The sequence below is a fragment of the Cynoglossus semilaevis genome, unplaced genomic scaffold, assembly GCF_000523025.1.
Source record: "Cynoglossus semilaevis isolate Cse_v1.0 unplaced genomic scaffold, Cse_v1.0 scaffold1282, whole genome shotgun sequence".
In the NCBI taxonomy this organism is placed as follows: Eukaryota; Metazoa; Chordata; class Actinopteri; order Pleuronectiformes; family Cynoglossidae; genus Cynoglossus; species Cynoglossus semilaevis.
In genome coordinates this window covers 33,666-50,587 of record NW_007585122.1, presented here as the reverse complement: position 1 = coordinate 50,587, position 16,922 = coordinate 33,666, and the positions used below count along the sequence as shown (strand labels likewise).

Sequence of the window (16,922 nt, the reverse complement as noted above, 5' to 3'; positions counted from 1 at the left end):
GAATACCTCGGCTGCAATTATTTACATGTGCTCTATATACTAATTTTAGCAATTGTGTAAGCCCACCAGTCATATTTTCATGCAACCGGACCACCCCATATTTTATATCCGTCATATCAGCACTGTTACTCTGAAAGCTGGTGTCGTCGTCGGTTCAATGAACCTGAATAACCCAACACCATGGTATGCACTATCCAGCAGTTTAATGTTTATATGCTTTCTTTTGTTTGTGGTGCCCTCTATTGGGAAAATATATACTTACAACTCTTAAAGCTTTGCCAAACCAAAAAATAAAAATAAAATACAAGTCTGCCACATCTAACGAACTATATAAAAACAATAGTGTCTGCCTTAAAAATGAAAAGTATATAATTTTACATAACTTTAACGTTAAGACTGCAACACGCTAATACTGAACAGCAGTCTGTGAGGCAATGTTTTTTATTCAGGCAGTTTAATGACGCCTTTTGATGACGTCAAGGTCTTTAGGGCCCCTAAGATGGCCATGCTGGCAGAACGTATGAAAATTTCATTCTTTATTTTTGTGGTTAATTTACCATGCTGTTTGTGTTAATTAATTTTCAGTTGTTGAGCTGTGTTCGATTGTCGAGCGCTTTGTCGTGTTATATAACTTTTGCTGGGTTTAATTTGCATTATGTGGTTGTTAACAACGGCTACTTAACGTTAGCATTAGCGACAGACCGGAGGACACACGTGTTTTGTTTTCTCTTTAATTAGTGTTATAACATGCATATTGTTGTTTGTTGATCTGAAATGTTGTTGAAATGGTGTTTTATCTGGCTGTGTGTTTTTTGATTGTTTGTTTTTTATCTGCATTGTTATTTCAAAGAGATTTGGGTTATTTGTGGAAATGTTTGTGCGTAACTGTCAAACTGTTTGGTATTGACACTGGACTCATGAAGATTAGTTAGTTGACCACATTGTTAAACAACACTTAACATAATGTAGAAGTTGTTTTGTACACTTGTACACTTTATTAATACAATCTCACTGACTTTCAGCCCGCAGAAAACAAAAATGGTCTGTTGACCCAAGAAACAGTGCCTGGAGTAATGATGACTCCAGGTTTGGTCAGAAGATGCTGGAGCGAATGGGTTGGTCGAAAGGCAAGGTAAAGAGCTTCATCGTTCTTATTCACATATAGACAAACTGCAGTATATTGAACACGGTGTCATGATGCATGTGTTGCCCTCCTCCCCACAAAATATCAAGGGCTTGGGCAGGAGTGAGCAGGGAGCAACTGACCACGTCAAAGTAAGGGTGAAAAATGACAGCTATGGTCTCGGAGCAAATGCTAGCTATGAGGTGAGCACATTTACTATTCTTATTCAACACTGTTTAACACTAGTGATGCATGGAAACATTTTATGATTTTATTGAAATATTATTTATTTATATCTCTGTTCTGTCATTTACCTCAAATGTTTCCTCACTGAGTTTTTTTAATACTGTTAATAAAGATGTTTTTGTTGTTTCAAAATTTCCATTTATTTCCATACTTCACATCATTGGCTGCCAAATATAAATTTGTGTAAATGTAAATATGTCCATTTCATTTAGCTACAAATGAAAACAGAAGATATTTTTCAGAAATTAGCCTTCAAATTAAAATTATTTTGATTCAATCAAATTTTTAAATTGTTCAGTAACTTCAAGACAAAATGTGTTTAGAACTGTCAGTTATGATGTCATAAAACATTTTCTGTGGTTATAGGACAACTGGATTGCCCACCAAGACGACTTCAATGAGCTTCTTGCTCAGTTGAACAACTGTCATGGACAAAACAACAGCAGTAGCAGTGGTCTGTATACAACATTTGACTACTGAGTACTGTCACAGTTTTTATTTCCGACTCTATAAAAGATATTAATGTCTTAACTCTAAAAATTAAAAGTTTTGTGCAGAGGCATCAATGTATTTTCTACGTGGCATTGACATGGTACCAAGATATCGGCTCTTGTTAAACTAAATTGTATTAATCAGTTGTAATTTCCTTTCTCGCTCTGCTTAAGTCCTCTCTGTTAATTGTATGCGTTGAACACTAGAGGGTGCCATAGTGTAACTGATGAAAAAACATGCTCAGTGCATCTCAGTGGCAACCTGGCAGTTGGTGGATTCGAACCTGGGGCCTTCCGGACCGAAGTCCGCTTCCTTTACCACTAGGCCACCACCGCCACTTTCCAGTGGACCCTACGTGTACACCAGATGGGATGAATGTGTTAAAACAAAGTGGCTTTTATTTTATTTATTTATTTTTTTTATAGATCCCGTACCAGATGAACAGAAAGGGTTCAGCTTGGAGGCAAAATCAAAGACCTCTAAGAAGAGGGTCCACTACATGAAGTTCACTAAAGGTAGGTTTTTTTTTTTGTTTGTTTGTTTTTTTGTGAAAGGTAATCAAGGGCCAAACAACTGGCTTCAAATCAGCTTTGAGATACATCAGTGTTAACATGTTTCTGTAGTTTTTCTGGGCTGAACTGATGATCTGAAGAGTTGCAACACTGAAAGTGAACATTAATTGTAATTGGTCTAAATTTTGTAACACATTTCTTTAAAATCACTGTTATAGGTATGCAATTTTTTCTGTACTTTTCCCCCAGTCTGTCTAGGAGTTTATTGCATTTCAGGCTTAAATTTGGTTACATGGAAAGTTTAATTGAAATAGTTTGTGACAAGTTGTGTAGACTTTTATAGATATGGGGAAAATGCATTACATTACAAAATAAATGTCATGTTTTGTTTGTTTTTTGGATATTGCACACATTTACACCTGCATCATGTTCACATAAACAGAGCATCGTCCTCCACTCCATGATCCGTCTGCTCTTGGCTCGAACCACAGATGCTGGTCAGAGTTCTGTCAGCCTGTACCGGGGTCATTTGACCCAGTCAGCGAAGGGGAGTTTATTAATAACTCCTTCCTTCTACTTTTATTACTCCTTGACACGTCAGGAAGTTGAGATTTGCTGGTCAAGGTCAGTTCACCGATAGGCACGAGGAGGAATTTGGCGTTCAAGACCACTGGAGAGCAAAATGAATAACTGCTGGCCCATGATTAAATAAGTTATATTTGATTAGGAATATTAGCTTATTTTTTAAACATAACATCAAACACATGTTAAATTGGATTCTTGTTTTTATTTCTGCAGGTTCTAAACACTTATCCCAGGTCATCAGAAATGAGGAAAACACTAAATCTTAAACGTTTGCCTCACCTGGAAGAGCTGCTTATGTCCTACGTCATTCAATAGCAGCTTCCTGTTTCCTGTTTGGGGCATCTGGCATGTCCATTTACTGTCCATTAACCCAAAAACAACAGCTCCAAAGGCTGCACAACCCATTAGATGACCCTGTGAGATCACGTTTCTAGGACGTCTCACCCTATTTTTGCAATCTTTGTTCAGCAAAATTTGAGAATGTGTGTTGCTACTGCGAGACATGCGTCTTAAAGTATACCAATATGATATGAAACATCATAGTACTTGGTGCCAGTCATCACCTGGCACTAGTACTGGAATATCAGTTGATTGGATGAGAGATTTACTGCTTTACTCACACCAGACATCAGGATCAATCTCTCTGAAAATCACACCACGCTCTAGAATATTGGTCAAATGTCCAACAAGTCCCTGTTTACCACTATGGACTGAATGCCCACTCTCATGTTTTGCATTTTATCAACATTGTCATATTTGTTGTTGTCGTCATATTTACAAGTAAAAGTCTAAAGTTTCAGGCTTGAAGAACTTATGTAAAGACCAACTGTGCTGGTAGAACCAGACCTGGTTTTAGTGTCATTATTGAAATTTGATCCACACACTGGACTGTTCTCTTCAGCTGTGTTTGGTAATTTAACACTAAGAAACTACAACCGTTGTTAAGCACGAGTGTAGATGCTGCCACCACTTGGTTTTCTGTAAATAAGTTCATGCATGAACCTAAAATAGTTTAATAGTTAAAAAAACAAACAAACAAAAACAGGATCTATTGGGAATAATCTACCCATGTACTAGTCATGAACAGATCAGCCTAAAAAAAAACCCACTACAGTTGTTACTTTTTTTTCTTTTTGGTAATTCTTACTTTCAGAATGTCTCACTGACGTTGGGGTCTAGAAAGCATTTCCCAGTTTTACCTGGCAACAAGTATCCTGCCCCACCTGTTTGCATGGTTGACCCGTCGGCTCCAGAGCCAGCTCTCCTCCCTGTGAAGCTGTTGCCAAGTTGAGCGTTGGTAAAAGATTTAGTGTTGCTAAGCCAGTTGCATGACAGATTTAAAGTCTGTAATGCACACTCGGATCCAAGTGTGCAAAGTAGACCCAGCATGTGACAGGCTGGACTGTTTTAGATTTAAATCAAAAGTATTAACTTTAAATGTGCTTCATCATTTGATGTCACTCCATATTTAAGCTCCAGAAAATCCTGCTACAATAAACACATTGATATGGTGCTCAGTATGGGCCTCTGCCTCACTTTATCATTTTTTTCCCGACTTATTGATATCTAGTAATGCTGGCTCCCTGATTGCCAGCACTCACGATTGATGACCTTTGTTTGTGTGGAAAGGCACCAAACTCTCTGCTGCTGAGGTCCAGGGGCCTAAAACATGAGGCAGTAACCCAGTTTTAATTGCCGCCTCCATCCATCACCTGTCAACGCAGGGAAGGTGGGTTTAACCACAGCCGTATCTGCTGAAGGCTGCCATCGTTTTGCTGTGGATTTGGTCCTTACATTCAGACAGACTTTTTAACCTCAAGTCGCAGCATATCTTGCAAGAGGTGTGGAGCGAGGTCCTGTGTTTTGTTTAATATTAAGATCTTTGGTTTAAAGGCTACACTGTAAAATTGTGTGGGTTTTTTTTGTTCTGTTGGAGTCTTGGTTGTCTTTAGTCTTGTTTGACTTTGCTGACAGTTGTTGCCATTTCAACCGTGGCTGTGGAAACCAGCATGTTTTCAACAACGCTAAGCAGAAACCCTATCACCACCCTCCTGTGTAATGGCATTCAGCCATCTTTTTAACCTTCCAGGGAGAAGCGGGGTTGTACTCCTTCTATAGGACAAACATCGTCTAAGGTCCTGAAAGATTTTGACAGGTACTTCCTGGTCCAAACAGCAGAAAGGTCAACTTGGGCATAATTTTATTCCTGACCTTAGCACACCAGATGACAAGCACAGCAGGGCTCTCCCTCTCCTCATTTATTTAACTTTTCAGCATGCTTTCTTGGTATTTCTTTTCAGACATGCATCTGTAGTGACTTTCAAAGCTGAGATTAGTGGAGATAGAGCTTTAAAAGCAATAAATAACCAAATGTTATCAGAGTCCTGGTGAAGGAAGAGGATGCAGCTGTAGGAACAGGACCTCGGCTTGAGACAGGCGACTGTGCTCCACGATTCTTTGAGGCCTGGGCTTGAAAATGAGAATCTGTAGGCGTGACGTGACAGACCTTGGCGTTGGTTTATTTTTCTTTACTGTTTTATCCCAGGAGCAAACCATGTAAACCTTCCTTTCTAAACTTGTAGGGAACTTCAGACCTCATATTCACGTGCAGTAATGGTAATAATTGCATGTGAACTCTGTGTGGTTTGGCCAGTGGGCTCCTTCAAACTGAAAAAATGCAACCTCATATTGGCCTCATGTCTCTTTTAAAATGGACACCATTATTATTTTGATGTATTATTTTTACTTTGCTCTTTTATTAATTAATTTCATTTGTCATAGATTCTCATATTCACAAATCAATTTATTTGTTTGTCCCCCCCACAACTTTTAGGCAAAGACTTGTCCAGCCGCAGTGAGACAGACCTCAACTGTATCTTTGGGAAAAGATCAAGGCCATCTAAAGAACCAGAGCAGGTAAGAGGAGTGAAGACCCCTCATATTCTCCATAAACCGAGGTTATAATAAAACTTCAACTTGCAGTTAGTCTTGAGCTTTAAACTCTTTTGGTCCATGTTACTTTCACCTAAAATAACAGAAGGTCATCAGATGCTACAGCACGTGATATTTAATGCACGTGCTGTGCTTGAATTAAAATTTCAACATCTGGTTTAAAACTCTTATCAAAAAGGCACATACCTGAAACTGTATTTGTAGTAGTACGAAAGAAAAACATTCTTTCACTTTCCTCACTACAGCTCTCACCAAAGTCCAGTCCTGGACTGTCACAGTGGACATCTTACTTTTGTCCAGATGGCTAGTGATAATCTGCCTCTGTCTTTGTAATTGAGAACGGCCGCTCGTGCCGATCTCTTAACCAGTGGCTGCTGCATCATGTCATATGTCTGCTCCTGCAGCTTCCTGTGCAGCTCTGGGCCTTAGATAAGTCATGTCACAGAGTCCAGCATTAACTCGGCTACCTGGCCCCTGGTGGTGGCATCAACAGCTAAATCCAATTAAAGGATTTGCGCTTCTGCACCTCAGCTTTCTCTCCCACATACACTCACACACTCCTGCTTCTCTGCTTCTGTCTTGCGGCACTTGCGTGCCAACAGGCATTATTAAAGGCAAATCAAAATTTTAGCGAGGTGTGCAGAAGTCTGATGATGACGATGATGCTTGCAAAAAGCTTGACTCTTGCTTGTTGCTCAGTTCAAAAAGCGACTTTGCCATTTGCTGTTATGCTGACCTTTTAATGCTTTGGGGATGGGGGCACAGGCCAAAAGCTAAAATGGGAGGAAACTGTTTTTAGGGTTCAAGAGAAACCTACCTACATCAAATTCAAATTGCACTAAAAGAAAACTTTAGGCTATTCAAATATTCTCTGATTCTCAATTTTTTTCACGTTCAATTGGCTTTAGTGTGACCTAGAGCCCACAAGTGCATCTCCCCTGGTTCTGAGGTAGTCCTACCAATAATTAGGTAGCATTGAGCTGCCACTGCTCTTATTGTATGTAGTGAAAAACTGCATCTTGCATGAAAATGACATTGAAATGATGTTTGTAAGGAATTGGTTACACTAGAGTAAAAAAGGGCATAAAAATGACACAAATAAAACCATTGACAAAATCTGTCTTTTAGTCATTACGGAGAAATGTTGGTAAAAAGGAAAAATGGATGGCAGGCCACGGCCAATTATAAATGCAGCTTTAAACTAAGAGACATTCTCCTGTCTACTGAAATTCTTCTGTTTATCTCCAACATTTGGCTGTAAAGAAATTGGCATCTTAAAAATCCATAAAATATACAAGGAAAAGCCCTTCTTCATTTCCCTGCAGATGCTGAGCAGTGGCATCACAATGGCTGCTGCTTCCCAGCTGATTAACATTGGAAACGCAGGCTATGCACACCATCATTTTCTTCCTAATCGTTTGGTTATGGGTTGTTATTTTTCAGCCAGGAGGGACACCATTGACCATATCGAAAACACTCAACACAATTACAATGGCTTCCCATGAGGCCTTGTGTTGAAGCCCAGTAACATCTGAGGTTGCTGGGAAGAGGTAAATGGGGTGATGGACCAATCAAGCTTCAGACATTGTGCAGGGACGTGTGTGTGTGTGTGTGTGTGCTGTCACCTGCTCAAACTGATCTGTGTTTACAGTTGTCTAACATCATGTGCCGTAGCAAAGGTGTTTATTTATTTATTTTAAGTTGTTTGAGTTCAAGATGTGCGATTTTAAAATCCTCACTGCTTTTTATCCTCTCAAAAACTGAGGCTAAATTAAAAAAATATTATTGTTATATTATTAACTTGACCACAGTCCCTAAACAAAGCTTAATTTGTGACCAAAAATGACAGATGTTGCTTCTGCTTTTACGTTTTCTAGTGTGACATTTTAAAGTAGGGGGAAACACAAGTTAAAATTCCTACTGCTCTATTCCCCTCCCCCTTCCTCCCCTCTCCACATCCTTGTCTGAGTGTTACTTAGAATGCAGTTTACTTTAGATCTAAGTCATTTCATGTAGATGATTTTTTTTGAATGTAGAACAAACTTGGAGGGAAATCGTTTTCGTGGGTCTAGCCGAAATCAACTTCTTAAGAGCTAGCCCTGACCGCATCCATCACTAATCCCATGAATGTTCCATCACTTCACCAACCTCCCACTGTTCCTCCCAACTCCCCCATTCCATACACATGCCCCCCCACCTCTATTGCTGGGGTTTTCCTTCCTCTGCACTGATGTGCTTCCTGTTCGCGTCTTATCGCTGCTCACAACGCTCCCTGAAATGTGTGCGTACACACATGCGCGCACACACACAAACAAATACATGCACACACACTCAGCAGTCCCACATTCATCTGTTCATCAAAGGAGCTGGATGTGTTGAAAAGAATGTATGGGGCAGACCCCTGGACCCCCCATTTGTGATTGGATATATTTAGGTTACTAAGTGTGTTAAAATGTAACAAAGCTAGGTTGAGTTAAAACCTGTACTTGTTTTTTTTTGTGATCATTTGAAACAGAATTGAACACATATTCCATATGAATTACAATGTTATTTTTGCTGGACATCTTTTATTTCTTATCGTTTAAGGATTTATTTAAAAAAATCATAATCATATTGTTGGGGTGATGCTCTTATATACTTTGTTGGATCAGATTTAATTTGCATAACACTAAATGTTAAGTCAACACAAAGTCAAGGTTAAGGTGCTGCAGAATAGAGCTATTCTTCGCAAGTGTGTTAAAGTACGTAGTATTTGCTGAAATTCCTGTTGGCAAAATCTTCAGAAGACTGTTCTAGGTTGTTTTGTTGGAACTTGTGAAACTTTGTACATTAGAATGGTCTATATTTAAATTTAGAAAGCGGCTGTTGTAAGGTCAGGTCACTCTAAGTCATTGAAATGTGTCTAGGAGTAAGAGACAGAGTGAAGCCTTGAGCTCTTCCTTTATGGGCCTTTAATGTAGCAAACTCTCTGAAGGGTGTGGACGCGTGAGAATAAAAGGACATTAAGACCAAAGTACAGTGACTGCTGCTGTCCACTCCCTGAACATTTTTCTTTTTATGTCTTTTCAAAACAAAGAGCTTCCTGAAAAATCATTGGACAGAAATAAATGTGTTATGAGCTGACATGTTTTTGTTTTTTCAGGTTATGTTTCATTAGTGACGATGAATGGATGCTTTACGTTATTATCAAGTTGATTTAATGCTGAGCACCAAACCCATTCACCTAAAATTAGTTAGGTTAAGACCGTTATTTACTCCCGCAGCCCGGTGAGGGTTATCAAGACGTTGTGAAACACCTGTCCATCTACGCAAGTCTCTGTGATCCATCACCGATCCTGCACTGGTGAACCCCCTCCTCCTACTGCCTCCCCTTGTGCCCCTCAGCACAATTACTCACAGCATGACAAACGACGGGCTCTCTATGCCGAGATATCAAAAAGCCCTGGCCACTTCTAAATGAAGGCACTTTGGCAGCCCTGTGCTCCCAGTGCTTATCGCCGTCCTGAGTTCCCCCATTTCTTCCCCCTCTTCCTCCGCCACCACCTCCGGCTTTCTGTGCCCTCCTCAAGGGGTTTAGTTAGGGGAGCCACATGGAGGGCCAGCCCAGCTTGATTTATCTCCCTTGCCCCTCTTCCCGGCCACTCAGGCAGGCCGAAAGAGCCGACGAGGCTCCAACGGGCCTCAGCTCGAAAGCCTGGCATTAGCTGAAATAAACCATTCTGCCGCCCAGTGAAAAATGTCCTCTGATTGGCTAATTAATCAGTCAAAGGGGAGCGACGAGGCTTGTGACTTGAGGGACCCAAGCGGGCGACCGCAGAGGGCCTGCTGATAAATAGACTCCCCGCCGATTCATACATCAACAAAAGTTAGTCATTTTTTAAAGCCGCCAGCTCACATGAAAGGTGGAAACAAGCCATAGTTTTATTTTTCAACTGGCCTCTCCCTGTTCTGTCTTTTATTTTAGTGAGTTGTAGAAGACAATTTTCTGGAAGACAAATTTTTTCTCCTCCGTTTTTTTTTTTTGTACAATTAGAAACCAACACCAACCTAATAGTATAATTAAAAAAAATACAATTGAATAGATTTTCAAGTGACTATAATTTTTTTTTCTGTAATAATTTTGGAAGAGCATGAATTGTTTCTCCTTTATTAAGGAAACAATTTAATGCCTGAACAGTGTCTGGCTATTTTATTTTATATTAAAATGAACATTGATTTAATTCTGACAGTGATGAAATATAGGCGTGTATAAATCTCTGATGGGAGACTTGTTTTGGCGTCTCCAACCTTCCAGTCAGACGGTCTGTACAGCCTCCTTTCGGGTCAGTCTGACTCCTGTAGCCTCTCTCACTCCCACTCTGCTCAGGCACAAAGGGCCAAGGAAGAAACCTCTTCGGGTGGCACCTGTTGCAATTTTTTTCTGCCCACGCATCGTCCAAATGAAGGATAGCATGTCAGTGGGGACTCCCAGGATACTACCATCTTACAGAAGATGGGGCAACAAGAGCTGGGGCCCTTTGCGTTGGGCAGATGTGCCTGCAGAGCGTTGCCAAATGCTTTACTAAGAGCAGCAACAAATACAGAAATCATGATTAATTTTCTCTAACGTATTTTATCTCACGTTTTGTGTGGGATTTATTGGCAGATCCTTACACCGGTCCCTCCTAGACATGCCAACTCGCTGACACTTACAGATTAGTGCAGGACAAAAAAATGAATAAAATGCGTCCGTCTCTTAGTTACGGGCTTAAGCGGAAATACACGGGGCCAGAGCAATTACCGCCTGCTGAAGCTAACTGCCCAAAGATTTTCTAGCCCTCTTGGCTGTTTATTGCCACCGACTACCGTTTAATCACTGACTCTTTAATCTAATAAATCACAGCAGGGGAAAATAATAACCGTATCTTCCCAATGTGGGGTTAGGGTCGGGGGGGGGACCCCTGTGATCTTGAGGAGGGCTTTGTCAGTAAGTGTTTGTGGTGTGAACAAGCACAGGTAGTCGTTCTGCATGCATAATGCGCTCTTCATTTGTTACTTATGATAAACGCTCTTGCACCGGGAACAACCTGCGATTTTTCAAAAGCTTTTTTTTTTTGTTTTTGTGTTAACTGCACAAAGAAATTATTCCTTTAGTGAATATATCACTTCATAGAATCTTCCATGTGTGGCATTTAGTGTACTAACAGTATGTGCCTTCATTTGTTTTAACTTAGTTTCTTTGTCTGCACTACTCCACAGAAAAGGGAAATAAATACCAGCATGGTTTGGATTGCAGGGATGTTTTTTATGGATCGTCATGTGGATCTCTGCGTATTTACTAATTTACTAGTGAAAAGCGTATTCACCTGTTTTTTTCCCCGCTGTCCGCCTACATCAGGCCCATGAAAGATGGGCTGCTGGATCTGTGTGTGCTCATCAGGGGGAGACAGCTGGCTAATCAGGGCCTGATCCATAGACCTCGAGAATCGCCAAATTTATTATTGTGGCAGGACAATGAGGGCACACTTGTGCAATTACAGACCCGACCAATATTAGGAAGTATTTATTGGAGAAGAAAACACACACACACACAGAAGTAATGCAAACAGGCAGTTTTTTAGAAAATAAATGAGCTTCTGCAAATCTGTCAACAGTTAATTACTGTGTGGGCAAAAATGTTTGTTTTTTATATACCTTGCAACGCTAATTAGTTGTACATAACTCTTCATTTTCACTTTTAATTAACTTACTTTAGCAAATATAATATATGTGTAAACACTGACTATTATGAAGTCCAGCCCATTCTTATTTTCACCCGCTTTATTTTAAAGGCGTTTCAGGTGTCAAGGCATGTGCTGTGTACATGTCCAGCTGTGTATTTACACTGCGACTGGTTCTTCAACCTAATCAGTTCAAATCACCTTTACATTCTACTAAATTGTCTTTATTATTACAGGGTATTTTTACTACTGTTTACACATCTCACCCTTGGATAATAGAGAGAAGACCATAAACCATGCTACAGCAATAAAGGCTTCAAAAGAAAATGTTTTCTACAGTGAGATATGAATTAGATGTCTGGTGGTGACAGCATCTGTTTGTCTGAGAGAATATAGAATAGTTGTGCCTCAGTTCTGAGTAGGATGTATTACCTATTAAAAGTAATATTTCATCATCTGCAAGCTTTTTTTTTTGCATTTTAATTCTATTAAAAGAGGAGTCAAGATGAGCTCTCCTTAGTTAATGGAGCTAAGCTTAGAAAGAAGTTATGTGAATGTTAATTAAAAAAAGGTTTTATTTCACTGAACAGTCATCCTCCCCGCTGACTTGTTTGACTCCTGTGTTTTGGCCTTGTCTGTTTGGCACCTTGGCACACGTCTTTCCATTGGCTAGTCGCACATAGGGAGATGGAACTGGAGCGTCTTGAAGGAGGCAGCCTGTTGAATGTCTTCCCACCCTTTTTTTTTTTTCTGGGACCCTAAGTGGGCCCTCCCCATGTCCTACGCTCAGCCCCAGCCCCCGCCAGGGGTTGAGCAGAGAGCAGGAAGGGCCCGATAGCCAGTGAGCCTGTGTCTCTGCAGAAGGAGCCTTATCTCAGACCTGCACACAGCGCACTGAGCGCATCCCTTTCCTGGGGTTCTAGGTCTGGGAGGGAGAGGGGGAGGAGGAGGAGAGAAGGAGTAAACACAGTTGGTTAAAGGTGTGTTCTTCAACCCTCAACTCATGAACCTCACGGTGTCCTCTTCAGGGACCACCTTTGTTAGTAATTCAGTTGCATTTTAAATTTGAACACATTACATTAATTAATTATATTAATTAAAACATTAAAATTTGCATTTTAAGCTGTAGCTTTAAAAAACAAAAACTGGAACGTATTACAGTTAGAACTTAAACCAAAATTTTTGTAGAGAATCTTGAACTTTTAAGTGTATTCTACTCTTTAGCTACGCTTCTTTTATTGTATAAATTGTAAAAACAAATGTCTCTGAAATGTTTAAACAATTGTGATGTAGTTTGTGTTGATCCCTAGTGGAGGTTTTAATTTTGACTTTTAATTTTCTTTCTTTTCTTTCTATCCTTATGCTTTAATTTGACGAACTATTATGTACTGAAGGTGGCGTTCTTATTTGGTGCGTGAGGTTTTAAGATTTTTTTTTCTGAAATCCATTAATCATTTGTTATTGATGCTTTTTCATAAAACAGTGGAAATTCCACATCATTTATACCTGCAGTGAGGAAGACAGGGTAGAAGCACAAGACGCACTGAAATGGGGACTAAAAATCGGAGCCATAGCTGCTGACTTGTTTCATAGTGACACATTATCCTCACTATCAAAAATCTCCAGGGCTGTGATTCATACTGATGGTGTAGTTTTATATCCAGACTGTGTGCACGTCCAGCAAACACTTTCTCTTCACCGTGTCAGAGTCTAATGAGAATCCAGCAGCAGGGAGGACGAGACACAGACCAACTTCCAGCCACTTTCCCCTGATGAAGATGTTTCTCACTCACTCTCTTCTCTTTACTCTGCTACTCCCTCTCTTGAGAGTAATTTTACAGGTAGTGGTCGCCAGTCCTAGTTACATGTTGTTTGGTTTGGTCAGCTCAAAGCCCCTCTCCCACTTTTCCCAGACAGAGAGAGGATACCATTGTGCAGTAACAGGAGTATAGATTTTTCTCTGGGATGTTGTAGAGTTTTGTTTAATGGCTCTTCAACTGAGGGGCCCAGTCCTGCTTGTTAGAGGTTGGGCTTTTTATAAAGCAAGCTTAACTGGCTGCTGTCACGTACTTCCCACTTCTACAGTTTGTCATCTTGTTTCATCTGCAGCAGCTAAAATCAGGATCTATGCTTCAGATTTCCTTTTTCCTCCCTATAATCGATATAGAGACCCTCAAACAATGGTTGTTTTTCTTATGGTAATATTATTGACTCCTAGTGGGTTAAGACAAATGACCTCCGTAAAGTTAAGAGATTCCCTGGTGACTGTGTTTTTCAAAGAAACTACATTTTTCACTGGCAAAAAAAAATTATTAGCCCAAATAGCGTAGAATATTCAAATCCTTGGAGAAAGAACAAAGGATCTGTGTTTACATCTGTGCTGGTCCCTGAACGGTGCTTCAGAAGTACACCACCAACCATCAGTTAGAAGCTCTCTCTCAATCAGTGCCAACGTTCTAAGCACTGGAATCTACATGTAAAAGTTTAAAGGCCAAACTGTGGGGTGACTAAACGCGACTCTTTTTCAATTTATCGCATCTGCGGGGTTTGAAAAATGCCCAACACTTGGCCATCTCTGAGCCAATGCAGGGAGCAACGCATTGTTTAGTGTGATCCTCTGGAGGAGCCTCTGTATTCTTCTGGACAAATCATTATGCATTGAGTAGGCCATTAGGAAAATGAAGACGAATGGGTCGCAGGGGCGACGTGACAAATTGTTCACGCTGTAGAGTTAAAATTTGGACCATGTTGTCTTTATCACACTGTGAATGTTGGCCTTGAAGAGACCGGTCGGACTAAAGCAGAGTTAATGCTCTGTTTACATATGTAAATGTGTGTCCGAAAATGTCACTGAACACACGCTCCCATGTACGCCTTATGTTTGACACAGTTGTTAAGTAATACATTCACTAGGGACTGTGCTGCGTTCAGGGCTCAATTCAAGGCCCACGTCTGTGACAATAAAAAAATATGGCGGCAATGGAAGAGGTTATGATGTTTCTGCACAGAAAGAGGTCCAGACAGGCAGCGCAGGAGACGGTTGTGGTCTGTAGTAACAGCATGTGGATAGAGAGTTCTTCTCCCTGGTTGCAAGTAACAATTTAGTAAGAGTTTCTTAAGTGATTCATTTTTATTTATTTTTTTATTAAATGGATTTTGTCAACCAAACATGTCAATTGTTGTTGATAATAATTACACACATTATTATTATTATTATTTATAGTTTATAGCTTTACTTTTGAGGAGCCAGTACAAAAACACACAGTTGACACACAGCTGCATGTTGTGACAAATCTTTGCTGCTTATTTTAAGGTAATCCTTTTAACACCCATTGTATCGACATCCTTTTTCTATTTTCTATCACTGACACCAGCCTGGTCATTCTCCTCCTGTTGACTGACAGCTACTTGAGCTTCTCGTGGATTCATTGTGTGCTGTTTATTTTTGTGCGGATCCACTCAATGCTGCATTATGGTCTCAACTTCACGTTGTCCTTTTTTGTTTCTTTTATTGGTTTAGGAGAGCAACAGCAGTGATTCTCAGGGTGAGACAGAGGAACCTTCGACTTCCGCCACAGCTGAATTGGACACAGAATCCATCACTAAGACAGTGACCAGTACTCTCAGTATGCAGGAGTATTTTGCTCAGCGAATGGCTCAGCTGAAGAAGGCTCGGGGACAGACAGAGGCAGAGACCAGTGAGACATTTGAGCCGTTCGAAGAGCTCAGTGTGGTTCACGCCAATGTTGAGAATACAGATGAGCCCAAAAAGAGAAAGAAGAAAAAGAAACGAGCCACAGAAGAGCCAGAAGTGAACAGGGACGCCTGCAGTAGTCCGACGGTCGTAGAAGAGAATGTGAACCCGGACGAGAAACGTTCTAAGAAGAAAAAGAAGAGAAAATCAGAAAAGGCTGCAGATGGAACCTCCAGCTTCACGTGTGATGTGGAGCTGAACTGCGAGGAGCTTCCTCCTCCTCCTCCACCCAAAAAGAAAAAGCAAAAGAAGCACAATACAGAAACTGAGATGGAAAAAGGACACAATTCATCTGAAGATCAAATCGCAGTCATAGAGGTTGAACAGAAAAAAACAAAGAAACACAAAGAAGATGCGAGCAGCGGTGAGGAGGTGGTGAAGAAATCCAAAAAGAACAAGAAGAAGAAGAAGAAACATCAAAACTAGGATGGAGTCGAGGATTGGAACAGATCCTTCAGTCTTAACTGAGATTTTTTAATTGTGCAGCGTTGACTTTACTATCCTATAATAAGATGAATCAGTTCTATAAAGACACTTCTACAAACTGATGTTTAACATTCAGTCAAGTTAAGCCTCAGGCTGTATGGATGGACATTTAGATCAGATTAGTGATTAGCTCCCTGTTTATGGCAAAATCGAGTTGAGCATTTGGGCTTAGTTTTGGATAAAAAGGCAGCCTAGTGTTCATGCTGTATATGATGCCTCATGTATCTATCTGTCATCAGTGTTTCTGATTTTTTTTCCCTTCAATGTAGACCATTAATTCTCCCGACATTTGTCAAAAATTGAGGGCTCTCTATGATTCCAGCATTGATCAACAGTTGAGTCACGATCAACTTTTTATTCCTCAAACGTTAGATTTGGTTGGAATTAAATCAGAGATCATCTGAACAAATCCCCCACCCCGCTGGTCTGTCTTTTTTAGAAAACCATTTGACTTGTCCGCCTCCTCACCAAAACTAAAGAAAACCTCGTTCATCACCCTCAGTTTCGCTTTACGTAAAGTGTAAAACCCCAGCGATCAGACAAAGGTTGTCTTTACAACACATCATTTCAACCCTGACAATAAATTTGACGTGACAACTCTGGGCTGGTTGGACTCGTTTGGCTGTGGTGGTGGGTAGAACGAGTCAAAGAGTTTTTGCACAACAGCTCACATGGAATTTTCAGTTTGGAAAAAGTGGCGTGATGACATGGGTTCATTTTTCATCGGGTGAAGAACACACAACCTGACTATTACTACAATCACCTGAGGTGGAGGGTTGTATTTATGCTCCATGTGCTGTCACTAATTACATGGGTTAAAAGTGTGAGAGCTTGTCAGTCATGAAGGGTGAAAAATCACTTGTGTTTTTTCCCCTCCTTGTCAGGTGTGAACATGTGTGATGCTTCGTGTATTTGTAAAGTTTTAACAGTTGGTTCTCAGTAGCAGCACCATACAGCGATACGTGTCTGGATTTACCTCAATCTGTGCAAAGATGAAACTTCCCACCCTCTACTTACACTAGCTATTTTTTTATTAAATAAAAAAACATTCTTTAAAACATCATTGATTTATT

At 40.3% G+C, this 16,922-nt stretch overlaps 1 protein-coding gene across 1 annotated transcript; it reads left to right on the top strand.

Annotated features, from left to right (window-relative positions):
- The first annotated feature begins 399 nt into the window (after positions 1-399).
- On the top strand, positions 400-16,910 carry pinx1 (PIN2 (TERF1) interacting telomerase inhibitor 1). The gene is made up of 7 exons (XM_008337375.3): positions 400-518; positions 1,023-1,132; positions 1,234-1,326; positions 1,736-1,823; positions 2,287-2,376; positions 5,792-5,874; positions 15,130-16,910. The coding sequence occupies exons 1-7, from the start codon at positions 458-460 to the stop codon at positions 15,787-15,789; spliced, it is 1,185 nt and encodes a 394-aa protein (XP_008335597.2). The 5' UTR covers positions 400-457; the 3' UTR covers positions 15,790-16,910.
- Positions 16,911-16,922: the final 12 nt, after the last annotated feature.

Coding starts and splice junctions, on each gene's coding strand:
- pinx1 (XM_008337375.3), top strand. CDS start 458: ATGACGCCTTTTGATGACGTCAAGGTCTTTAGGGCCCCTAAGATGGCC. Junction 1,133..1,233: donor TGGGTTGGTCGAAAGGCAAG/GTAAAGAGCTTC, acceptor CAAAATATCAAG/GGCTTGGGCAGGAGTGAGCA. Junction 2,377..5,791: donor CTACATGAAGTTCACTAAAG/GTAGGTTTTTTT, acceptor CACAACTTTTAG/GCAAAGACTTGTCCAGCCGC.